Raw genomic sequence first — 27,897 nt, forward strand, 5'->3', positions numbered from 1 at the left:
CAATGACACCTCCTATCTTTGACGAAGATATATAACCCACCCTTTCAGTATGAACAGAGGTCGCCCTTTCTAGCCTTACCCTCAATTATGAACAATATTAATTAGTAGTACTACTAATTAATAGAAACTACTGTACAGTAACACATACTTGTACATTATATCCTACTGCCCCTTTATTTGAACACAGTAGCCTCTTCATATAAGAAGCTTGCTTTAGCCAGATCACTGCTGAAAACTTACAAAACCAGTCCTAGTAGTCTGTCCTGGAATAGAGCATTTTAATCACAGTTCTCGCAACCTCCCTATTGTAGGCTGTGTTCATTGGTCACCCCCCTTGCTGCAGCCCTGAGACAGGTGTGAGAAAGGCAGTTTCCCTGCAAACAGAATTCATCCGAGAACCGTCCAACCCCGGTGATAGCCTTAGGTGACAGAAAGTGAGCCTGGGCAGCTTGATAGATAGACTTTACAACAATAATATGACAAAAGGAAATTGTTTAATGTGTTTTTTTAACAGCCAATTAACTGAACACCAGGAATAAAACAACAGGGCCGGTTATAAAAAGCAGACAATGATGGTATCACTTTAAAAGCAAAGGCCTATTAAACAAAAGGACTCAGTGAAAGTGAAGTTGTTTCTGCTAGAATTCTTTTTATAATAAACAAGGCTTTGATTCATGCATTTTGCAGGATTATGGCTCATTTCCCATGGTTTTATTCCTCTCATTAAGCAGTTAGTCAGAGTTTCACAAAATCCAGCAGAATATGGTTTTTATTGGGCAAGAGCCTAAAATATGTAACCTATGTAAAATACGCATTGCATTCTGGGAAAGCGCGACTCTCAGCTGGAGTTTAACAAGACAATATTTTAAAAACATATTTTCTGCTAATTACCGTGAAGCAAATATCAGCAGCAAGATTTCAGCTCGACAGAATCACAAGAGGAGGCCAGATACTATAAAATATATCCTGCAGGTACAGGTATGAGATCCATAATCCAGAGAATTTTGAATTATGGGAAGGCCATCTCCCATAGATACCATTTTAAAAGGTTTTCATCTTAAAATTAACTTTTAGCATGATGTACAATTTGATATTCTGAGCAACTGGTCTCGCTTTTTATTTTCTGCGGATTCTGAAATATTTAGCTTTTTGTTCAGCAACTCTCTAGTTTGGAATTTCAGCAGGTATCTGGATGCTAGGGAGCAAAATACCATAGCAACCAGGCAGTGCAGTCTCCTGAGTGGCCAGTCATTATAGGAAAAGGAGGGATTTCATCATAAGAGAAATTGGCAATTTAAAGCTATGTAGAAGCTTCAGACAATGTCTAGCACCTTTAAAGGGCAAATCAACCCAAAATATAATTTTTGCCTAATAAAAGAAAGCAATTCTATGAAACTTTACAATATACATTCATTACAAATTTGCAATGGTTGTTTACTTATGTGTATATAGAACTGCTATTAGAAGTAGTGTTTGCCTGTCCTTTTCTATTAGTAAGCTTTATCAGAAAGGTCTATGCAAATACAGCCATAAGCACTCACTGAGTTCTCTGTCAAAGGATTTGTTGTGTCTGTTTTCCTCTGCCAGAGACACGCAGCTCTCTGCTCTCTCCTGCACCCCCCCTCCCTCAAGAATGCTAAGAACTCACTCCCCCCCCTTAGGAATGTGAATCTGAGCCAATCAGCAGGAAGCTGACTCACAGTCTTACAAACTGAGCATGTACAGGTCCTTTTCAAAAAATTAGCATATTGTGATAAAGTTCATTATTTTCTGTAATGTACTGATAAACATTAGACTTTCATATATTTTAGATTCATTACACACAACTGAAGTAGTTCAAGCCTTTTCTTGTTTTAATATTGATGATTGTGGCATACAGCTCATGAAAACCCAAAATTCCTATCTCAAAAAATTAGCATATCATGAAAAGGTTCTCTAAACGAGCTATTAACCTAATCATCTGAATCAACAAATTAACTCTAAAAACCTTAAAAAGATTCCTGAGGCTTTTAAAAACTCCCAGCCTGGTTCATTACTCAAAACCGCAATCATGGGTAAGACTGCCGACCTGACTGCTGTCCAGAAGGCCATCATTGACACCCTCAAGCAAGAGGGTAAGACACAAAAAGAAATTTCTGAACAAATAGGCTGTTCCCAGAGTGCTGTATCAAGGCACCTCAGTGGGAAGTCTGTGGGAAGGAAAAAGTGTGGCAGAAAACGCTGCACAACTAGAAGAGGTGACTGGGCCCTGAGGAAGATTGTGGAGAAGGACCGATTCCTGACCTTGGGGGACCTGCGGAAGCAGTGGACTGAGTCTGGAGTAGAAACATCCAGAGCCACCGTGTACAGGCGCGTGCAGGAAATGGGCTACAGGTGCTGCATTCCCCAGGTCAAGCCACTTTTGAACCAGAAACAGCGGCAGAAGCGCCTGACCTGGGCTACAGAGAAGCAGCACTGGACTGTTGCTCAGTGGTCCAAAGTATGTCATTCGGAAATCAAGGTGCCAGAGTCTGGAGGAAGACTGGGGAGAGGGAAATGCCAAAATGCCTGAAGTCCAGTGTCAAGTACCCACAGTCAGTGATGGTCTGGGGTGCCATGTCAGCTGCTGGTGTTGGTCCACTGTGTTTTATCAAGGGCAGGGTCAATGCAGCTAGCTATCAGGAGATTTTGGAGCACTTCATGCTTCCATCTGCTGAAAAGCTTTATGGAGATGAAGATTTCATTTTTCAGCACGACCTGGCACCTGCTCACAGTGCCAAAACCACTGGTAAATGGTTTACTGACCATGGTATTACTGTGCTCAATTGGCCTGCCAACTCTCCTGACCTGAACCCCATAGAGAATCTGTGGGATATTGTGAAGAGAAAGTTGAGAGACACAAGACCCAACACTCTGGATGAGCTTAAGGCCGCTATTGAAGCATCCTGGGCCTCCATAACACCTGAGCAGTGCCACAGGCTGATTGCCTCCATGCCACGCCACATTGAAGCAGTCATTTCTGCAAAAGGATTCCCGACCAAGTATTGAGTGCATAACTGAACATAATTATTTGAAGGTTGACATTTTTTGTATTAAAAACACTTTTTTTTTTTATTGGGCGGATGAAATATGCTAATTTTTTGAGATAGGAATTTTGGGTTTTCATGAGCTGTATGCCACAATCATCAATATTAAAACAAGAAAAGGCTTGAACTACTTCAGTTGTGTGTAATGAATCTAAAATATATGAAAGTCTAATGTTTATCAGTACATTACAGAAAATAATGAACTTTATCACAATATGCTAATTTTTTGAAAAGGACCTGTACACTGGTCTTGCTTTTGGTGCAGGAGTGAGGCATTATGGGAACTTTCTTTACACAGCTCAGTGTTTTTTTCTTCCTGTTTAGCTTCTGATCATCTGAACGGGAGAAATATGGGGAGACAACTGAAGGTATGCCTGCAGCTTGAGATTAACTCTTTATTAGCCTTTCCTTCTCCTTTAAATGCCTATGATAGGCACTATTGGGTAAGATAGGGTACTATTGGATTCCCACACCTTGTGTATCAACCCTTTCTCCTTGTAGAGTGTAAGCTCTTTTGGGCAGGGCTCTCTTCACCTCTTGTATCGGTTGCTGATTGCTTTATATGTTACTCTGTATGTCCAATGTATGAAACCCACTTATTGTACAGCGCTGCGGGATATGTTGGCGCTTTATAAATAAATATTAATAATAATAATAATAATAATAATTTGGAACTGCCCGGAAACACAGCGATGGTTACTGAGCAATCCCCTGCCTGACAGCTCCAGCAATTGCAATAGGTGGAGCATTTCCCATTTATCTGAATGGAAAGCTGCCTTGTCTGACTGAAGCCCTTGTTCATAGCCTTGTTCAAGTATATATTCCCAGCAATTTTTTTTTTTTTTGGCTCAGATCTCTCCCTCCCTAGCGTATGTTTACTTTTGTAAGATTTACAATCACATTCCAGTCTGCTGCCCTGTTTACACCACTCCTCTCGCCACAGAAAATGTAAGCACTAAATGACACGATGTTACATTTTTCTTCCCGTGCCATTTACAAGCTGCGTAGTTTAATGGTTCCTTCTATAGAATCATGGGCACGTCAGGAAATGTTTAGCTGAAGCACACAAACCTGGAGAAGGAGCGATCAAGCTAGGAAATAGCCATAATTGTCAGTTAAGAGAATGCAAATCTAGCTTGGGCAATCATCACTTTCATTAATGACTAATAAAGGTGTCTAATGTAATGTGCTGACTAATGGGGGTACAACTGAAATGATGGTAGCCTCCCATTCTATTTGAATCATGAAACAAGTAAATTCTTTAATTAATGTATTTTTTTTACTTTTTGCTCCCTCATGTACCCTAAAACAAAGCTTGGTCACATTTGGCAGGGCCAATAAACTTGTTAGGAGATGAACAAATCCTTGGCACCAATGTGATCCTTGCTGAATGGGATTTTAAAAGCTGACAGAACCCTGATCAGATATAGGTATATATGTATGTATGTATAACTTTATTTATAAAGTGCCACAAGGGTACGCAGCGATGTACAGTCTTACAGAATTACACACAGGGAGGACGAGTGTTATAATAAATACAATAAATAAGTATAAATACACAGGGAGTAAGTGCCATGTGGTATGAGACACAGTAGGAAGGAGGTCCCTGCCCCGTAGAGCTTTCAATCTAAGTGGTTGGGTAACATACAGGCACAAACTGGAAGGTAAGAGTGCACTAGGTATGGGCATTTGCCCTTTAGAGCAGGACTGGGCAAAATAATGTTTTAGTGCTCCAGAAGGTTGGGTAGAACGCTGTTTCTGCCCCATACATGGAGGCCTAGTCGGGTACTGTATGGCCAGCTGTTTATTTAAAATAAGAAAGCAAAAAGTATCTGCACACTCAAAACCAATAAAAAAAGTAAAAAAAGAAGAAATTTATTAGGAGAAGGCTTTTTTTATTAATTTTTTCCCCTGATGAAGACCCTTTATGAGTTGAAACGTGTTGGGCTATACTTGTTATGATGTGTTTTTTATATTGAATAAAGCTCTTCTTTTTTTACTTATTGGTGTTGAGTGTGCAGATACTTTTTGCTTTCTTGGATTTTTTTTTGAGTTACTAAATGGGTTTTCTCCAGTGTATTGTTTACTACAATAGAAGGTGTACGCTCTCACATTTTGCTATATTGTTTATTGAAAATAAAAGCAGTTGTGTTATATGAACAAATATATGAACAAAGGTTGCATCATTGTAATTATTTCAATTAACATGTTTTTATAAAGTGCCCACATATTCCGCAGCACTGTACAACAAATGGGTTTACACACTGAGCATACGGAATTACATTCAAAGCAACCAATAATCAATACTAGAGGTGAAGAGGGCCTTACAGAAAGGACAGACAACCAATTAATGACCTAAAGACTGAAAAATAAAGCAAATCCTAATTACTTTCAGGGTATATATATTCCCTGCAGAAACAGCGAACCCTAAAAATGCCTTGCGTTCTATGCTTTGTACAAGGGGTACCAATACGGCTCCTCTCTCTGTGCAAACAGACTGGCTGCTGTTGCTTTAGTAGTCCTACATCCCTGGGAATACTACAACTCCCAGCGACCCCTGCCAGCCTTTGGTTGCACAACATGGATACAGAATTTGCCAGTACATTGTTAGGAACTCACTAATCAAAAGAAAGCAGTATTAATATGAGCGAGGGTCTATAATGAACACCCATTCATAATGCCTTTTGTGTGAGTAAGAACCGATCATTCTATGGGGACAGAATTTTCTCCCAGTTCTAAAGGCAAAGCCATGGCATTACGATACACTGGCAGTGAGTAAGCCTTCAGTCAGCACCTGCACTACTCCACTTGGCTTGGCCGCAGCACCTACGTGTGCCAAATACTCAGCGTGGCAGCGGCAGCCTGACCTGCTTGTTCAACAGCTGCGCCTTTCCCATACTCACACACACACACACACACACACACACACACACACACGGTCCCACAGCCAGGGTGGGGGAGGGGAGTATGTAGGCATTAGCACGCCCAAGAGAATCAGGCCCTCGGCATATTATGTCTACCTACAAAAGGGTAAAGCTCTGTAAACAGAGGACTCAATAGCTCTGACAACAGTGCCAAGCTGCACGTGCACAGTTTTAATGTAGCCACAAATATTTGCTCCTTCTAAAAAAAAAAAAAATTTAAAGATTTTTATTTTAATAGTGGTTACCAAATGCCTTCAAATAATATTAGGCAAAGGGCCGCTGGCATTCCAGAGGTGGCACAGAGTTGTGCTTGGCAGGGGCTTACAAACAATTCCAAAGAGGCAGATTTGCTGTATTTATAAACACTGCAGACACCACAGAGCGGGGACCCGACCAGTGACCTTTTAGTTGTGACTAAAGGTGGCCATACACGGGCCGATTCTAGCTGCCAATATCGGTCCCTTAGAGCGATTCGGCAGCTAATCGGCCTGCATAAGGGCACTATTGACGGGCCTGCCCGACCGATATCTGGCCTGAAATCGGACAGATATCGATCGGGCAGGTTAAAAAATTTAGTCGGATCGGGGACCGCATTGGCTCGTTGATGCAGTCCCCGAACTGACTTTGCCTATACCCGTCATTATAATTCGATCGTTTGGCCCCAGGGCCAAACGACGAATTAGCCTGGATTCTTCTGATATCGCCCACCCGTAGGTGGGGGATTTCAGGAGAAGATCCGTTCTCTTGGCGACATCGCCAACCGAGCGGATCTGAAGGTGTATGGTCACCTTAAACTACAACTCCCAGTATGCCATGTTCAACAAGTGAGGGATTTCAGGCTGTGATAAAAGGCAATGGCACACAGGTCTACAATAGGTGTTAAAAACACAACACCAGAGCACCCCCCTATAGGCTTAAGCTGGCCACGCACAACCAGATTTTAGTCTTCTTCCGATGAACATTCGTACGTTTAAATGCAACGTCCTGAAACTAACATTCAGACTGAAACTGTAGGATAAAGCCCTTAAAATACAAATTGGAGGATGTTCTGAACATGAAATAGTTGGCAGACACCCCAAGGATATCGTCAGATAGAAATATCTGCGCGTGTATTGTCCGACCTATTATTTTCTAGCCTGGACGATCGATTAAACAACCGATCGCGAAGGTAAGAAAATTATCGGGACAATAATTCAGAAGCCCCCACACAGTCCGAAAATCGAACAAAACTAGGTTTCGTATGATTTTATCGGTACGTGTATGGCCAGCTTTAAAGTAACTGTCTCAAAAAAGCATAGTTTGTTGATAAAAATATCGATATTAAATAAATATCTCCACTAAACTAGAGTGGATTTCATAAGTCTTAAAGGACCAGTAGCTGCACATGTGGTGTTTCCCTGATGGCATTTCCACCACAAGAGAGAGACACAAGATCCGGCTGTGCCACCTATCACTGACGTTAGTAGTAATGAACCTGACATGGCTGGGCCTAAACCATGCATTTGAGAAACCGCTACAGGTGCAATGAGCACAAATGCGCCTACAAATAACATTTTTTGGCAACACAAGTCCAACAGTTCTGTAGAAAGTCATTTTTACCTGTGCATAATATTTAAATGTACAAAAAGCCCTTTCGTTTTTGGTGTTACTGGTCCCTTTATTTGGGGTCCCATCAGAAACGCTGACACTTTACAGGAATACAGGCCCATAGCTCATCCAGATCAATATGACAGGTGATAACAAGGGCAAGTTGAATAATTTAGCTCTGGGCTAATTTGCCCGTTATAACATTCCCCAAAGATTTGCTCCTTCTAAAAAAAAAAAAATTTAAAGATTTTTATTTTAATAGTGGTTACCAAATGCCTTCAAATAATATTAGGCAAAGGGCCGCTGGCATTCCAGAGGTGGCACAGAGTTGTGCCCCAATTTTCAACTATGCCAGATACTGGGTGCAGGGATTTTACCTTGGGAACCCAATTACTAATTTGATAATGTCTTTGAAGTCAGTGGAAGCCTACACAGTACACTGCACGCTACTGATGGCCTGCCTGACCAATATCTGGCCAAATAAATTGGCAAGATATGATATCTACTCAGCAGGGTCAGGAACGCATGGTACAATGATAAATTCATCAGAGCAACCGGATTTGGCCAAGAACAACGGACCTTGGTTTGGTGACGTTGCCAAAGAAGTGCATCTATTAGTTTATGACCAGCTTAATATCTACCTATGTTTTTTACATCAAAAGGCCTTTTGGAGCTGATTTAATATCATAGTAGCTCAACTGCACTGCCACTTTTGTCCATAGTGACCAGATCTTTAATTTCACTTTCTAAGTTGGAGTAGTCCGATTGCTGATTAGTATAACAAACTATCTCCAAATGGTACTCACCGACTCAATTCATGCAATCATTAAAAGGGAAACTATACCAATTTATGCAATCATTAAAGGGAAACTACACCACCAGAATGAATCCTTAACCAACAGTTTATATTATGTTAAGTGGTCTATTAAACAATCTTACTAAACCGGAAAATATATAAATCAGTAAATATTCCACTTTTGCAGCTTTACCCTTGAGCCACCATTTAGTGATGTTGTGTGCTCCCTCAGAGATCAGCTGACAGGAAGTGATGCAGCTCTAACTGTAACAGGAAGTAGTGTGGGGGCAAAAGGTAGAACTCTGCCCATTCATTGGCTGATGGGGCCTAGCATGTATGTGTGCCTTGGCTTGTTTGTGTGCACTGTGACTCCTATTATCCCAGGGGGGGGTCCTTAATTCTTAAAATGGCTTTCTATTTAGGATTACCCAATAGCACATACTACTAAAATAGTATATTTTTCTGAAAATGGTTTATTTAGATGAAATGGGGTATTACATATGAGCAGTTTTATGCAATATATTTTTATAGAGACCTACGTTGTTCAGGGATATAGTTTTCCTTTAAGTTGTATTAAGACCTTAGCAAACATTTTGGGGCAACCCCCTTTCTCAAGAGCTCTTGCTGATTGGTAGCTACTGATAACTGGTGCAACTGAGCACCTATTTTAGTAAATTAGCCCTTTGTCTCCCAAACACAGTACAAAACTACAGATCTCCCATAGTCTCAGCGTAACGCACATCCTTGTCTAATCGCTGAAAGGTAACCTGAACAAGGTTAATTAGTTAATTGCCCATTAACTGAAGAATTGTTACAGGCTGGCCAGATGGTTACATTTTACTGCAGCTCCTACCTTGATGGGTAACGGTGCTCAGAAGCAAAATTACAGCAACACAGTATCAAAAGGGCTACAGGCCATTTACTATTACATCTTTAAAGCAATATTAAATTAAAATGTAATTTTATTTTAGCAGCCCCGCAGGTAACAATGAGAGGAAACGTGGTGCTGGTTTTACAAACACAACTGGAGTGACTGCACTATTTCCTCCACCGACAGGTAAGAAAGCAGTATTATTTCTCCAGATACAGAGTGGGGGGTCACAAAGTCTTGTAATCTAATTAGAGGGAAGGATAAAAAGTGACCTACTAAAGACTACTTAACAAGTAATACGTTAATGTCAGAGTTCCTGCTGGCCCTATCACGGGCAAATGCAGTAACAAGTACACAAGATTTGGAAGAATCTCCAACGCTCTCTGGGTTTCTCTGACCGACACAGTGTAGGCAACATAGAATGATCACCCATGTTTAAAGGAGAAGGAAAGGCTAATAAAGAGTTAATCTCAAACTGCAGGCATACCTTCAGTTCTCTCAATAGTGCCCTCAAGTCTCTCTATATTTCTCCCGTTCAGATGATTAGAAGCCTCATAGGAAAAAAAAAAAACGCTGAGCTGTGTAAAAAAAAGTTCATAATGCCCATAATGCCTCATTCCTGCACCAAGACCAACGTAAATGCTCAGTTAGTTAGACTATGAGTCAGCTTCCTGCTGATTGGCTCAGATCACACATTCCTAAGGGGGGGGAGGGAGTTCTTAGCATTCTTGAGGGAGGGGGAGCAGGAAAGGGGAGAGAGGAGAGAGCTGTGTGTCTCTGGCACAGGAAAACAAACAGACAAGAAATCCTGTATCTTTTGAAAAAGAACTCAGTGCAGTGTTTCTGTGAGTGCTTATGGCTGTATTTCCATAGACCTTTCTGATAAAGCTTACTTAGTTTTTACCTTTCCTTCTCGATTAAAATCACTGGGGGGTGCCGAAAATTTTGGCGCTCCCCAGTGATTATATCTTTTATATCCTTAAAGGAGAAGAAAAGGTACATCAGCAGTGTTTCCCATTAGACGCAGATTCAATCTTATTTTAAGTGGATCAAACCTTAACCCTACTTTCATTAAGAGAACTAAAGCTTCTATGAATGCCTAGATTTGGTCAGGCAGTTCGGCCGATACCAACCACAGCACCCAACTATCTGGGCATAAACCAACTCAGTTCTAACAAGTCATCTTACGATCAAAATTGATCTGTCCAAAATGTAAATTTCATCTGCTGATGCACCTCGTCAGTCAGTGTATGGTGCATGGGAATCATTCGGCTGACAACAGAATGGGGTCAGGCATACGGTATAAGTCTGTTGGGCCTGTGAATCAGTCGGTATCAGGCAGTCCCATACCCCAAAGATACACACAGGTCAAGGGTTCACGCGCTACTTCTAAAATGTTGTCATAACATATATACATGGAAATAATGCTTTATCCCACATTTACAGTTCCATAGTTATGTTGGGTTGAAAAAAGACTAAAGTCTATCAAGTTCAACCTCTCCAAATAAACCCCAGTGCATCTATACACTCGCATACATAAACCATATATACCAGCATCAATACTGTAGATATTAATATCACAATAGCCTCATCCAGGCCCCTCTTATAGGCATTAACAGAATCTGCCATTTCAAAATCACTCAGAAGAGCATTCCCCAACCTCACTGCCCTCACCGTGAGGAATCCCCTACACTTCTTTATGGGGGAAAATGTATCCCCATATCTGTTTATAATCTCCTCCATGCTACTAGTAAAGAGTGATCGTCCCCTTTTTTTCCCCCCAAGAGAAAAACAACCCCATTCTTAACAATCTACCCTAACTTCAAGTTTACATAGCACAGTGCACCCCAAATCTTGCCCTAATAACCTTCAAGTTGGATTTCCAGGACCCCACCCTTTTAATCAGGGCAACTATGTCATTTCCACTTGACACAGGCTTCTTCCCAGCTTGGCAGGCATTCAGTCTGTACTCAGTCAGCGACTATTTTCTTCTCCTAAGTCAGAAGGCTGTATATTGCAGTAGGTCACAAGCAGGTGATGATAAACCACTTTAAATGTACACCACAGACACATTCTAGGAAGGCAGAAATTCACTGTAAGTGATTAAAGTGATACTGTAGATTTATGACAGTGCCCCCACCCCACATCCCAGGGTGCTGGGCCTGACTCTCTGCAGAGTACGAGATGAGGGTGGTTATTACTCTTGTGCTCTCACCATGGGTCAGATTGGTTGTCTGTCTCTTATAAAGGGCAGTCTATTAGCTTCCGTGTATAATATCTGATCAGAAATTGTTCAGTTATCCATCAGGTGGGCAAAAAATACTGTTGCATGGATGGCGCTCGGCTAATTGGGCTATAGGTACGATTTACAGCCAATGGCACTAAACACACCCAAATGTAATCTGATCACTGACTTGAAGGCCAAGCTATTGGATCAGCTCTTACCAGCCTACTAATTTAATAGCTACATCTGCTTCTTTGGAGATCTGTCCTAAAGAGTTGATCATTCTGTGCATGATTGTGCCACAGTCAGATGACAAAATGTTAGTTCTGTGTGTTTTTTTTCTTTCTCTCAAAAATCTCCTGCTGCCATTAGGTGAGAGCAATGTCAGTATCAATTCAAGATATTCTTCTTACTGGATCTGACACTAATGTCAAATACATTTGCCTGAGACCATTATCTGCAACTAAACTGGGAACATAGCTAGTGCTATAGGTTTGGCACTAGATCCCATTGTTTATCAGTATGTAAAATGGGTAAATAAAAGTTCACACTGATACTGGACCCAAAAGCATTCTAAAGAAGGCATTCTAAATTTAAGTCATCAGGGCACTGGGCAATAATTGTATGAGACAGTGTCATATAACACAGCAAAGCTTTCACAATGGAGAAGGAATAAAGATTCTGACAATATGCTGAGGGCTACAATGGCAGATTTGAGAGCAAACGAAGCATCAGTTCAGACAGAGAGAGAAACAATTAGCTCTGTACAGGATGAGCCATACACCGTTACAAGGTGAAAAATAACTGGTGTGATGATATCAACCATAAGCAGTTACTAATGTCGGTTGCTTTGCATTATGTAAGAAAATGCCCTCTTATGCCCATGGACAAGTGTCAGCCGTTTGCCCAACACAGTTTTATTTCCACCATCTTTCCACCAACAGCCATACAGGAGCTACGCACAAAGATGGCAGTTTGAGGTCACCTTCTGGTCCAGTGTAATAACTATTACTACTCACTCCTTCCCAATTTAAATGAGCCATAATACATATCCATGACTTGGGCCAAAAACCCTGAAACTGAAAGTTAAATTTAAAATTTATCATGCATCCTAGACTTTGACTGCAAGTAGCATTTTCTTAGAGTTACTTATTAAGCACCCACAGACTAGCACTGCCCATTGGAAAGTAAATCACTAGGATGCACGCAAGATTGCTCCAGTGTAATATAGTACTCAGACTTTCAGGGATGCAGATAGCAACATTCCAGGGGCCCCCAACACGCCCTGCTCACAGTACATCCCAATTTGGGATGCCCTGAATCCAGTATTCAGTTTGGTATTCGGCCAGGATTCGGCCTTTTTCGGCAGGGGTCAGAATCCACGGTACTGGCCGAACCAAATCCGAATCCTAATTAGCATATAATTAGGATCTGGTTCGGTATTTGGCAGAATCCCTTGGAATGGAAACTGGGTTCGGTGCATCCCTAATCACAATGCTGCTCTGCTTTAACACCACTGATGTCTCCATAAGCTAGAGATATCAACTACTGAAACAATAAAGCTGGCCATACATGCACCGTTAATATCGTACGATATTCAGTGCATGTATGGCAAGTCGGCGAGTCGACCGGTATCGCAGGAAGCTGCTGATATCGGTCGACTCGCCGATCGGGTTAAAAGATTTTGATCGGGCGCCATAGAAGGCGCCTGATCAAAATCTGCCTTCAGGCAGAAGGAGGTAGAAATCCTACTGTTTCTACCTCCTTATCTGCCGTTTCAGCCCTGAACGTTAGTGGCTGATTGAATGATCTTGAAAGATCTCAAATCGCCCCGTGTGTGGCCACCTTTAGGGAAAGGGCACACTAGGGGCAGATTTATTAACATTCGTATTCTTTTCTTTTCCTTGAATTGGCCAATATTATTTTAATTCGCAATAACTCCAAAGGGGAAGTGTGAATGTTACAAATAATGTAGCAACATGAGTATGTATGGGAAGGTTCTCATGCCGATAAAACTTAAATGCCAGCTGGGGAAGGGCTTTTATACCTGTACATAGGGTTGGATTTAGCAAATGGGAACCCAAGGGCCATTGGCTAGAGTGGAAGTTTTAGGACCTTGGGTGCCTATATACAAAAGAAAAAATAGATATTTTATTTATATATACATATATATATATATATATATATATATATATATATATATATTTTTTTTTTTTTTTTTTTTTTTAACGGTTGTATAGACAACAGTAGAAAGCACCCACAGCAATCTTGTTATGAGTGTGGAGGAATAAAGTTTCTATATAAGATTGCTGTGAGCATGAGGCGTGTGGATATCTGATTGGTGAGTGCTAATACAGTCCTGACCGTGTGCTATATTTAGTGATGGTCAACCAGTAGCACTTTGGGTCCATCAGAACTACTCTGTGTAAGTCAGGCAGGGTGCTTTACATTAAATAACATTAGAAGCAGTGACAGACAGACAGGTGCATTTTGCCAGCGCTACTCTCCGCTGGACGGCAGTGCACAAAAACCACCTTGTGTGCCACAGCCAGTGATGCTTGTTCCTGAGATCTGAGAAGCAAGTGATCAAACACTCTTTTTAAGAGGATTTTCTTCTATTCGTCTTCAAGTCTATTCAATGCCCGGTCTGTTCAAAGCCCACATTCAAATGATCTTACAATATCACAGTTTAAAGCAAACCAAAAGTCAATTTAAAGGACCAGCAACATCAGTAATTGATATGCCTTAAAACAATTGGACATAATGATAAATATTTAGCCTGCACTCTTAAAAATGCATCACCATTTCTAAAGAGATGTATGAGAAAAAGTCTTATAGCCTGATACATCTTCTCATAGGACTTTTAGTGGCACTTCATGAATATGTTTTATCTAAGCTTCTACCTAACTCTATAGACTGGCTGGAGTTTTGGTTTTAAATCTAATAAAACATGGCTGAACCCAGCAGAGCTGCAAGTATTTATAAAGAGGAAAGATCTTTACTGGGCACATGAAACAAATACTGTACCACTGACACAATCATTTTCTTTTTTTATAAATCCGGCCCTTTAATGTGAACACCCCATGAAACAGGTGTTAAAAAGAAAAGCAAATCAATGTAATAGTTTCATTTGAAACAAAATGCCTCGTATAAAATTGCATAATCAATTTGGTGGTTTCCTTTATGTTTCTCTTGCTCAAACACTGCATATCCAAAGAAATATTTGCTCTGGGCATTGTGATATTCAGACAAGCAGGGTCGGACTGGGCTGGCAGGACTGGGCTGCCCCGGGCCACCATGGGCCCCAATGACCCAGGCCTAATTCTCACCTGCCGGTCCCCCTCATATTGCAGTGGCGTAACTATAGGGGAGCTGTATGTGGGGAATTACGCCAGGCCCCGTGGGCGCTCCTTCAAGTTGTTGCAACACCATGGCACCTATGCACAGGTTTATAACTTATTAAATAGTGCCTGTTATTGGTCCATTGTCCGCTGCAGGTTGTTCCATCTGCTCAGTCTCGCGGAGACATACAGTGCCATTGGGCATGTAAAGGAACATATCATCTAACCATGGCACTTCCGTCCTACCATTTGCACATTATAGGGGAGCTTTATCAAAGTGTCATACATTTTTATAAGCATAGAAGCAACGTGTAAAAGTTGGAGTTGGACATTTAATAAATAAGCTACTGAACATTTCATAGGAGTGAACAGAAAGAGGTTAAGGCTCTAAGTTCACTCTTTGAAAAATCTGCCACTTAATGTAACTTCAGGCCCTGGATTGTGTTGAGGTATTAGAAGTACCGTCTCTGCGACAGTATCCAGCCAATACAGCAGACTAGACCCTTCCGCTATCTCACCAACAACATATGCTATAGTGGAATTGATTGCTTGCTGGCCAACAAAACTTATTCTCTGTATTCATATAGAAGAACCAACAGAACTTAACCCATTGCTTTCAGGGCAGTATATACATATAAATACACACCTCTGTTCAATGTGAGCAAAAAGAAAAACAAAATAGAACTTTTGAAAACATTTCTCTTTTAACAAAAAATACTTTTTTTTCTAAATAATGAACAATAAAATTATTTTTTAAATAATGAAGCACCAAATGGGTATTGTTTTTTATACTCTTACCCTATGACTGGTAAGCTGAGTTAATATAAATAAATCTCAATCCTAAAATAAGCCATACACGTACCAATATAATCATACAAAACAAAGTATGATTTTCAGACCACGTGTGGGCTCTGAACTATCGTCCCAACAATTTGTATACCATGGCTATTGGTTGTTTAGTCGATGAGATAACAATAATATCTGTTCATGTATTGTGTATCTGCCGACTAAAATCTCAACGTGTATGGCCAGGAAGTTTTAAAGAGAAATAATACCCCTTTATTTGACATGAGTGAAATAGCAGAATTAAATAAATTTATTTTTTAGTTAGACACATTTCAGAGATCTAAAGGAACCCATATTTGTTGGCCTCTGACTTGCTGGAACCATTTCCCAACCCCACTTGGGCTCACAGTGTCATACTCATACATGTATCAGCGACCTTCCTTAGAGATAACAAGTTTGGGTGTGCATATTATATATATATATATATATATATATATATATATATATATTATATATATATATATATATATATATATATACACATACACACTCCCAACTAGCACTGGTGCATCTAAGGGAATATCAATATCCATATAGAAAATTGGAGCACTCACAGGACTTTTGTGCCCATGAGTGGAAAAGATTATTTAGCAGGGCTGTGGAGTTGGTAGATAAATTCTCCGACTCCTCAGTTTCTGATACTTCCGACTCCACGACTCCGACTCCTCTGTTTTTAGTATGCTAATGTATTTTATACATTCATACAGTCAATGAAAAGCTTCATGGTCACTCAACGTGTTCGTTTATGCACTGCGTGCATTGGGCTTTATTCTTATAGCAGAGAAATAATTATGACTGTTTGTGAATTGGGACATTTAAACTTGCTTTTTTTTTTTATTATTCCCATTTAAATTTAGTAGGAGTCGGAGTCGGTTCATTTTTTGCCGACTCCGACTACAGGTACCCAAAATTGACTCCGACTCCGACTCCACAGCCCTGTTATTTAGGGCAGTGGCACACAATAAATCTTCTCTATTGTGGGCGACTAATCTCCCCAACATGCCATCCCACTGGCAAGAATGTAAATCGCTGGTGGGGTGGCATACGTGTCGCTTCGTTTTCCCAAAGTTGCCCGAAGTTTCCTTGCGAAGCGACAAGAATGCTATCCCACCGGCGATTTACATTCTTGCCAGTGGGATGGCATGTTGGGGAGATTAGTCACCCACAATAGCAAAGATTTATCCCGGGCAACTAATCTTCCTGTGTGCCACTGCCCTTAATTTCGTCAACATTTCGGTCCTGCTAAGAGAACCTTGTCTTGAGAAAAGTCCTCTCAGCAGGACAGAAACGTACTTAATTACATTTTTATTAAATGTATCTATTAGTTTTCACTATAATTCTTTCTACTATGAAGAATGAGTGCACTAGTTATTTTAAGTAAATAAAGCGAAAGTCTAATTGCTAGATTCTCTACTTTCGGTATATGAAGCACATCTGTGCTATGAATCACGTTTGTGGTAACCCAAGTGCTTGTTATAAAAACGTACAGTTTGGAGCACAGGGTGGGACAATGCAGTGTTAACCCAGCAACTTAAATAAGGGGCAATTTTGCACCAGGTACTGGTGAATCACTTCAATATTAGAAGCATTAATAATGGTATTAGAACCCAGTTTATTTGGCACAAGCTGCTAGAGGAACCCAGGAATTGCCACCTGACAGATGTCCTTGTATAATGACTGACTGCACTTTTGTATTAGGTTTTCTAAGCCACCACCTAAGTTCCACAAAACTGAATCTGCAGTCTCACCTACTCCCCAAATAGTGATACAGGTATGGGATCTGGAAACCCAATATCCAGAAAGTTCTAAATTATGGGAAGGCCATCTCCCATACAGACCATTTTAAAAAAACTATTTCCTGTATCTTTGTATTAATAAAACGATACCTTGTACATGATCCCAATTAAGATAAAATGAATTCTTATTAGAGGCAAAACAATCGTATTGGGTTCATTAATGTTTACTAGATTTTCTAGTAGACTTAAGGTTACTTAAAGATCCCTTATATGGAAAACCCTAGATCTCAAGCAGTCTGAATAACAGGTCCCCTACTTGTACTTTAACTATCAGCTGTTCTGAAACTGCACCAATGCAAATCTCAGAGAAAGTACAATGTTCAGTAGCAAAAACTGAAAGAGAAATTAGAAGTTGTGAAACCAACGCGGCTCACCCCTGAGCAGGCAAGCTGTAAATTGGAGTTTCAGGGACTAAATGCATACACACTAAAAAAGGATCCGATTGCTTTCAACAAACCCCAGTGACCTGTGCGGCACAGAATGCACATAAGGAAAGTGATAGTATTTAAAGGAGAGGTACCATATAAGAAAGGAACCTCCTTAGTGACTGTACTCACTTACCTGGTACCTTGGGTTGGTGCTACTACCACCAGATAATGGCACCAGCTCTGGGTTCATCCAAGCGAACACCACAGATTGATTCTCATTCTATTTCTCCGTTTTTTTGTGCGGGTCTACATGCACAGTAGATTGAAACGCTAAACTCAAACAAAAGCTGGCTTTTTCACTCTGCTGTCAATGCTTCGCCCCCCGGAATTTTAAATACTGAAGAAGCAGAATAACAGGATCACTCTGTGGTGCTCTCCACAAAGAACTGCGGGCCGGGCGGTTTTCTGCTAACTGGAGCAATGGCCCAGGGTATTAGGAAAGTAAATACAATCACTTGGAGGTGCCTAACTTTTTGATTCCAAAGACTGAAAGAAATCCACGATACCTGTACAAACCTTTTTCTAACCCCCCTCACCCTGTTCCATGTGAAGTGATGAATTGTGGTACCCGAAATCCCTCTGCTTTGTAAATCTATGTGCCACCCACTACGAAAAGCCGAGGGACATCAAATAGGTTTTAGCCCAGATTGAAATCAGGCAATATATATTATTCATCATTTCCTAATGATGAGGGTACATTCAAAAAAGGGTATAAGAATATGGAGAATATTTTATGGAGAATTTGGCTACATCCAATATTATATATTAGGTGCATCACTGAAAATAATGCCTACAAATCCAGTATTGACTGTATGTCACCTATCCTTCTATGAATCTGATTTCAACTATGACAACTGAAGGGGATATTCAACCAGAATGATAAGGTGACAGTAACAAACTGGATCACGTAGTGCAGGCTACAGTGCAGGTTTATTTAAAGGGAACTCCACCCAAACACAACTTAAGTTTTTAAAAAGTAAACATAAACGCAAGCAACTTTGGAACATACATCAATTAAAAAACTGAAGACTAATTAATGACTAATTTGAGACTCAAATAAAATGTAACAGTAGTCGCGCCTGTCCTCAGCCTGCATCCTCCAAATCCCACAATTCCCTGCTGCACACGCGATGTCAATAAGGAAAGGAACATCTCAGTGCAATGCATTGTGGGTTAGCTGTAAGCTGTGGAGAAGTTGCTACAATTTGTAACATCAATGTTTTAGTCCCTCCTCCCCTGCCAGGATTTCAAATGATCCAGAAAGAGAAAAGCTGTTTTGCATCTCACAAATAGAACCTTATGCGCTTTATGGCTAAATGAGCTATGATTAAGTGCCCCTTTTAGGCTCTCTTTATGAGATGCAATTTCTTTAAATAAAGTTTTCGAAATCTGCACTTTATCAGGTCTACTTTAAGTGACTGTCGCCTCATCATTTTAGTTGTATTTCCGTTCCCTTTCCTGAAAGATCTAAGGAGAGTGCACCTGGACCTTCACATTGGTTATTGGGTTACTAGCAGCATTTCTATTATCTAACCAAAGGGGTGAAGTGAATGTGTACATACTGTACACACTAGGATCCTAATGACATTTTGCAGCCCAACTTTCTTTATTACTTGTGTTTCTCAGCGGTGCAGAACCAGTGCTACCTGCATCAGTCAGTACCCATATATCTATAGATATAAATACCCTGCTGTGTAGCCCCGGGGGCAGCCATTCCTGCACTGGTACAGCTGGGGTGTTTGCTACAGAAACCCTACTATAGTTTATATAAATACCCCGCTGTGTAGCCCCGGGGGCAGCCATTCCTGCACTGGTACAGGTGGGGTGTTTGCTACAGAAACCCTACTATAGTTTATATAAATACCCCGCTGTGTAGCCCCGGGGGCAGCCATTCCTGCACTGGTACAGCTGGGGTGTTTGCTACAGAAACCCTACTATAGTTTATATAAATACCCGGCTGTGTAGCCCCGGGGGCAGCCATTCCTGCACTGGTACAGCTGGGGTGTTTGCTACAGAAACCCTACTATAGTTTATATAAATACCCGGCTGTGTAGCCATGGGGGCAGCCATTCCTGCACTGGTACAGCTGGGGTGTTTGCTACAGAAACCCTACTATAGTTTATATAAATACCCCGCTGTGTAGCCCCGGGGGCAGCCATTCCTGCACTGGTACAGCTGGGGTGTTTGCTACAGAAACCCTACTATAGTTTATATAAATACCCCGCTGTGTAGCCCCGGGGGCAGCCGTTCCTGCACTGGTACAGCTGGGGTGTTTGCTACAGAAACCCTACTATAGTTTATATAAATACCCCGCTGTGTAGCCCCGGGGGCAGCCGTTCCTGCACTGGTACAGCTGGGGTGTTTGCTACAGAAACCCTACTATAGTTTATATAAATACCCCGCTGTGTAGCCCCGGGGGCAGCCATTCCTGCACTGGTACAGCTGGGGTGTTTGCTACAGAAACCCTACTATAGTTTATATAAATACCCGGCTGTGTAGCCATGGGGGCAGCCATTCCTGCACTGGTACAGCTGGGGTGTTTGCTACAGAAACCCTACTATAGTTTATATAAATACCCCGCTGTGTAGTCATGGGGGCAGCCATTCAAGCTGGATAAAGGAGAAAAGGCACAGGTTACATAGTAGATAACAGATAAGCTCTGTAGAATACAATGGTTTTTATCTATTATCCGCTATGTAGCCTGTGCCTTTTCTCATATTTTCCAGCTTGATTGGTTGCTCCCATGGTTACCCAGCAGGGCATTGATATAACCTATAGTAAGGTTTCTCAAGCAAACACAACTTTTACCAGTGTAGGGCAATAGTACATTCTATTTTAATTGCTACTTTTACCAGTGATGCATACTCCTTAAAGAATTAAAGTACATAATTTTTCTTTAATCTCTAAAATTACTCTGTACAACCCCCAAAATAACATTCTTTTTCCCTGCATCCAGATTTATTTTATTTCTCTTTTACAGCTAGTTCAACTACAGCTCTTTTACACACTCCTTTGTCTAGTGAGAAGTTCCGCCACCTTTTGCATTCTGAGCCCTCCTTCTCTCTCTCTCAGACTATGATGACTTCAAAGAGGTGCGTACTGGGCATGCCCAATAGATTTTATTTGGAGCAAAGGCAATGAGCATGCCCAGTAGGCAGCTCTTTGAGGTCATCATAGTCAGAGAGAGAAAAGGTTCTCAGAAAGCAAAGGGGTGGAGCTTCATGGTAGACAAGGAAGTCAGTAAAAGAGCTGCAGTTCAGGTGCTTGTAATTGAGCAACAAAATAAATCTGCATGTAGGGAGAAAGGTGTGTTATTCTGGGGGCTGCTAAGAGTAATGTAAAGTAAAGACTTGCTTATCCTTTAAGCACGTTGGCAGGCCAAGAGCACTTTGTATTTAGATTGGGTTTGTAAAAGCACTGACATTTTTCATCTAAGACAGAATTACTTTAAAATTATCCAGGGGACCCACATTTGGCCTAGGAATCTGGTATGAGACCCAAGAACTGGTTAAGAATTACTTATGCACGTTTTATTCCTGTTCTCTGCTGTGAGCAACATTTTGCTGTTTCATGGAGACAAACTAAACATTATGAGGTTTGACCCAAATGTTAAAAATCCCTCATATAAAATGCCAGAACTCAACAAAACCAAATTCTTCTCATAAGAAGTGCTTTGTTTTTGTTGTAGCCACAATGGGCAATGGAAGAAGTATGTTACTATACCGCCTACAGTACTCATTGACTGGAGCAGCAAGTGTAAGTTGGTTGCCCACAAGGCCTTTCCTGATGAAGAGTACTGCAACAGTTTGTATGTTTCTATGAAAGCTCCAATAATATCCCTTCTGATGTCTCACTGTAAGTTACTGCTGCTCCAAATATTATGGTAGCATCTACAGCCCATTTGTTTAACGTCCAGAGATTGGAGATGGCAAACAATCTGCGTCAATACCTAAAGAACTCCTATTGCTCACCAACATGTCTCAAATTATATATACAACTTTGGCTGCACCTATATTTCGACATGGCAGACATTTAAATGCAACTGGAAGCATATCTGACCCTCAGATCTAGTGAATACAATTCATTTAGATCCCTATATGGGCCCCCCAAACAAGTGTACTGGACAATGTAGCTTAGTGCTACTATGCTAAAATTGTTGGGGAAAATAAAAAACCAGTTTAGCCAATGGCCATTATTGAACTTAGCCATACACATATTTTTTTGAATTGCACAATAAATGTCCAATTGGTTAGATAGCTTAGGAACCAAACCTTGTATGGCCAGGTATGAGTGAAAAAATGCCAGGAAATGGCCTTTAGTACTGCAATAGCCTTACAAAACTGGGTCAGGAGAAGCTTCCTGCTCTTCAGAACAGGAAGTGAATAGTACAATAGTAATGTGCTTCCCTAATCAATAGAAAATGAACTCATATATTAAGTTGAACATACCCACGTTATACAGCACAATACTCTCATAATTGCTCTTTAATGTGTATGCCAGTTATACATTTGACTATATTTGATTCATTGGTCCCTGTGATTGGGGCGCTGTCAAATGAGGCGCTAGCAGTTGTCTTTCGACATTCCTTGTGTTGTGCACTGGGAAGCCGTAAATTAAAGTTTGCTTTTTATTACCCATTAACAAGGGTCAAGCATTGTACAGACATCTCCTTTCAAACTTCATTCCCTACATGAGACTGGTGCACCAGCTCTGGGGAGGAAACCAGTAGCCCCTGTGCAGAGATTAGAGGTGCCTCCTTAAACAACCCCCCACCTCCCTGCAAAGTGCATGTAGCACCCAGGTCTGAGAGGCTAACATGCAGCACCCAGGTCTGAGAGGCTAACATGCAGCACCCAGGTCTGAGAGGCTAACATGCAGCACCCAGGTCTGAGAGGCTAACATGCAGCACCCAGGTCTGAGAGGCTAACATGCAGCACCCAGGTCTGAGAGGCTAACATGCAGCACCCAGGTCTGAGAGGCTAACATGCAGCACCCAGGTCTGAGAGGCTAACATGCAGCACCCAGGTCTGAGAGGCTAACATGCAGCACCCAGGTCTGAGAGGCTAACATGCAGCACCCAGGTCTGAGAGGCTAACATGCAGCACCCAGGTCTGAGAGGCTAACATGCAGCACCCAGGTCTGAGAGGCTAACATGCAGCACCCAGGTCTGAGAGGCTAACATGCAGCACCCAGGTCTGAGAGGCTAACATGCAGCACCCAGGTCTGAGAGGCTAACATGCAGCACCCAGGTCTGAGAGGCTAACATGCAGCACCCAGGTCTGAGAGGCTAACATGCAGCACCCAGGTCTGAGAGGCTAACATGCAGCACCCAGGTCTGAGAGGCTAACATGCAGCACCCAGGTCTGAGAGGCTAACATGCAGCTCCCAGGTCTGAGAGGCTAACATGCAGCACCCAGGTCTGAGAGGCTAACATGCAGCACCCAGGTCTGAGAGGCTAACATGCAGCACCCAGGTCTGAGAGGCTAACATGCAGCACCCAGGTCTGAGAGGCTAACATGCAGCACCCAGGTCTGAGAGGCTAACATGCAGCACCCAGGTCTGAGAGGCTAACATGCAGCACCCAGGTCTGAGAGGCTAACATGCAGCACCCAGGTCTGAGAGGCTAACATCCCTGCAAAGTGCAGGCTCCCAGCAAAGTAACAGGAAGTCCTATCCATAGTAGTCGGATCGCACTCACCTTCTCTGCTTAGTCGCATGCTTTCCCGTTTTTTATCGCACTCCTTCCAACTTTCCTCCAGTTCTGCAAAACAAGAGCAGCCCAAAGAGCGGTTATCAGTGCAGCGCCCACCGGCAGCGGTGGCAGTCACCATCCTCACACGGCACAGCACCCACCCACCCACACACACACACACACACACACACACGGAGGGGGAGAGACTCACCTTCCAGCCCGTGTAATTTCACTGCCTCTACCCAGTGAGCCCACGGCTGCCCCAGCATGGCTCCGGGACTGGGCAGGGATGTGCGATCCCCTCCGGCGGCCATGGCTGCTGCCGACGAGCTCTCTCCCTGCTGCTGCTGCCGCCGTTGCTGCCTGCCCGCCGCCGCTCTGCGCTGCTGCTGCTCCCCTGTGACGTCATCCTCGGCCCTCTCCGACATTCTTTCCGCTACAATGTAACAAGAAAGGCATGTTTCCGCTACACTGTAACCAGCGCCACTCGGGGGTTTAAGGAGGCTCGGCTTTAGGGAGTAGCTGCGGGGTCAGAGGTCAGGCACAAAGGCACCGGGAGGATGGAGCAGGGATTGGCCACTAGCCGGCTACCCGGAGCATGTAGCCCCCCCCCCCCCGATCAATAAGATCCAAGTTTGCAGCCGGGCCAGGCAGTTTCGCTTTCCGACCCGCTACAGACTAGGGAGGAAGTGAGAGCCCAAGGGAGGGAGCCGGGCCGCTGTTAGGGCAGGACGGAGAGGGCATTTGCGCCCAGGGGCCCCTGTGGGGGAGGGGCTGGGCAATTGTGTAGCAATGCTTACATATTCTTTCCTATACACACAGGGATGCCCAAGCTGTGCAACTGGAACTCTCACAATCCCACCGGCAGCCAACACTGAGAGTTGCACATCAACAACTGGAGGGCCGCAGGCTGGGCATCCCAATGCCCCATTACTTTCGCTTTGCTTGATATCAGGGGACTAGCACCCCCAGCAATGGCAGGGGCCCTTCAACTGTACCTCCGGCCCCGGGAGGGAGAGAGGGAGGGGGGTAAGAGGGCAAAGGGATTGGAGATCAGGCGGCCCCCGATTCAAATTCCAGGGGAGGGGAAATTTATCCAACCGGCAGCCCTCAAGCTGTTCTGATGTTACAACCCCCTGTATCAATGTGGGCACTAACTGAATGACCGGAGGGCAGCAGCTTGGAAAGCCCCAATATGTGGATGGGCACGCCGGGCAGCTATGGGGTTAAAGTGCCGGGAGCCCCCGATCCGTGTTCCCCATCCCCCCCCCCCCCATGCCATTACCCATCAGTCAGCCGGCTGTGTGACGGAGGCAGCTCCCAGCTCCTGGGGCATCGCAACGCGCCATCGGGACCCTCAATTTCCTTCCAACCCCCCCCCCGTGACCCTGCCGGGGATTCCGGAGAGCAGATCGGAATCGTTGGGGCTTCCTTAACCCCGGCACGTCACTCCCTGCCCCCTCCCACAATGACAGCACAGGGAGGAACAAGGAAACCTGATTCGAACTCCGGCAGCCACTGATCTGCTCTCCCAGGCGGCCACATGGGCTCCTGTTAGCAACTGGCACTCAGCTCATAGGGCACCCCTTCCTGCCCGGCCTCTACTCTGCTAATACACCTGCCTAACTGGGGGCAACTGGCACTCAGCTGATAGGGCACCCCTTCCTGCCCGGCCTCTACTCTGCTAATACACCTGCCTAACTGGCACTCAGCTGATAGGGCACCCCTTCCTGCCCGGCCTCTACTCTGCTAATACACCTGCCTAACTGGGGGCAACTGGCACTCAGCTGATAGGGCACCCCTTCCTGCCCGGCCTCTACTCTGCTAATACACCTGCCTAACTGGGGGCAACTGGCACTCAGCTGATAGGGCACCCCTTCCTGCCCGGCCTCTACTCTGCTAATACACCTGCCTAACTGGGGGCAACTGACACTCAGCTCATAGGGCACCCCTTCCTGCCCGGCCTCTACTCTGCTAATACACCTGCCTAACTGGGGGCAACTGGCACTCAGCTGATAGGGCACCCCTTCCTGCCCGGCCTCTACTCTGCTAATACACCTGCCTAACTGGGGGCAACTGGCACTCAGCTGATAGGGCACCCCTTCCTGCCCGGCCTCTACTCTGCTAATACACCTGCCTAACTGGGGGCAACTGGCACTCAGCTGATAGGGCACCCCTTCCTGCCCGGCCTCTACTCTGCTAATACACCTGCCTAACTGGGGGCAACTGACACTCAGCTCATAGGGCACCCCTTCCTGCCCGGCCTCTACTCTGCTAATACACCTGCCTAACTGGGGGCAACTGGCACTCAGCTGATAGGGCACCCCTTCCTGCTCGGCCTCTACTCTGCTAATACACCTGCTTAACTGGGAGCAACTGGCACTCAGCTCATAGGGCACCCCTTCCTGCCCGGCCTCTACTCTGCTAATACACCTGCCTAACTGGGAGCAACTGGCACTCAGCTGATAGGGCACCCCTTCCTGCCCGGCCTCTACTCTGCTAATACACCTGCCTAACTGGGGGCAACTGGCACTCAGCTCATAGGGCACCCCTTCCTGCCCGGCCTCTACTCTGCTAATACACCTGCCTAACTGGGAGCAACTGGCAGTCAGCTGATAGGGCACCCCTTCCTGCCCGGCCTCTACTCTGCTAATACACCTGCCTAACTGGGGGCAACTGGCACTCAGCTGATTATGGCACCCCTTCCTGCCCGGCCTCTACTCTGCTAATACACCTGCCTAACTGGGAGCAACTGGCACTCAGCTGATAGGGCACCCCTTCCTGCCCGGCCTCTACTCTGCTAATACACCTGCCTAACTGGGGGCAACTGGCACTCAGCTGATAGGGCACCCCTTCCTGCCCGGCCTCTACTCTGCTAATACACCTGCCTAACTGGGGGCAACTGGCACTCAGCTGATAGGGCACCCCTTCCTGCTCGGCTTCTACTCTGCTAATACACCTGCCTAACTGGGGGCAACTGGCACTCAGCTGATATGGCACCCCTTCCTGCCCGGCCTCTACTCTGCTAATACACCTGCCTAACTGGGGGCAACTGGCACTCAGCTGATATGGCACCCCTTCCTGCCCGGCCTCTACTCTGCTAATACACCTGCCTAACTGGGAGCAACTGGCACTCAGCTGATAGGGCACCCCTTCCTGCCCGGCCTCTACTCTGCTAATACACCTGCCTAACTGGGGGCAACTGGCACTCAGCTGATAGGGCACCCCTTCCTGCCCGGCCTCTACTCTGCTAATACACCTGCCTAACTGGGGGCAACTGGCACTCAGCTGATATGGCACCCCTTCCTGCCCGGCCTCTACTCTGCTAATACACCTGCCTAACTGGGAGCAACTGGCACTCAGCTGATAGGGCACCCCTTCCTGCCCGGCCTCTACTCTGCTAATACACCTGCCTAACTGGGGGCAACTGGCACTCAGCTGATAGGGCACCCCTTCCTGCCCGGCTTCTACTCTGCTAATACACCTGCCTAACTGGGGACAACTGGCACTCAGCTGATAGGGCACCCCTTCCTGCCCGGCCTCTACTCTGCTAATAGACCTGCCTAACTGGGGGCAACTGGCACTCAGCTGATAGGGCACCCCTTCCTGCCCGGCCTCTACTCTGCTAATACACCTGCCTAACTGGGGGCAACTGGCACTCAGCTGATAGGGCACCCCTTCCTGTCCGGCCTCTACTCTGCTAATACACCTGCCTAACTGGGGGCAACTGGCACTCAGCTGATAGGGCACCCCTTCCTGTCCGGCCTCTACTCTGCTAATACACCTGCCTAACTGGGGGCAACTGGCACTCAGCTGATATGGCACCCCTTCCTGCCTGGCCTCTACTCTGCTAATACACCTGCCTAACTGGGGGCAACTGGCACTCAGCTGATATGGCACCCCTTCCTGCCCGGCCTCTACTCTGCTAATACACCTGCCTAACTGGGGGTACTGCTGGGGGCAACTGGCATGGCACCCTTTCCTGTCCAGCTCTTACTCTAATAATAAAACTGCCTAACAGGGTGCTTACATAGTAAGACTGCTGGAAGCAACAATTCTTTATGCTGCTAATACACCTGCCTAACTGGGGGTGCTGGAGGCAGCCGATATGGCACCCCTTCCTGTCCAGTTCTTTATGCTGCAAATACACCTGCCTAGCAGGGGGAGATAGTAGCAAGAGACCCTTAGCTGATATGGCACCCCTTCCTGCCTAGCATATAACCTGCTAAGAATCCTGCCTTACACAGGGTGCTGGGAAATGCAGCCAGCGCAGCAACATAACTGCATCTAAAACCTTCTATTGGGGCAAACACTGCAGTCTCTCACT

At 44.2% G+C, this 27,897-nt stretch overlaps 1 protein-coding gene across 4 annotated transcripts in view; it reads right to left on the reverse strand.

Moving 5' to 3' along the window:
- The window catches only part of atxn7 (ataxin 7), a 112,427-nt gene that overhangs the window by 41,318 nt on the left and 43,212 nt on the right, over nucleotides 1-27,897 (reverse strand). The window contains exons 1-3 of one of the 4 annotated variants that reach the window (XM_012960532.3): nucleotides 24,856-25,032; nucleotides 23,782-24,006; nucleotides 23,577-23,639 (exon numbers count right to left, since the gene is read on the reverse strand). In XM_012960532.3, coding sequence (XP_012815986.1) covers nucleotides 23,577-23,639; nucleotides 23,782-24,006; nucleotides 24,856-24,859 — 292 coding nt within the window. In that variant the 5' untranslated portion in view covers nucleotides 24,860-25,032. 4 annotated transcript variants of the gene reach the window in all.

This window comes from Xenopus tropicalis, chromosome 4 (genome assembly GCF_000004195.4).
Source record: "Xenopus tropicalis strain Nigerian chromosome 4, UCB_Xtro_10.0, whole genome shotgun sequence".
NCBI lineage: Eukaryota > Metazoa > Chordata > Amphibia > Anura > Pipidae > Xenopus > Xenopus tropicalis.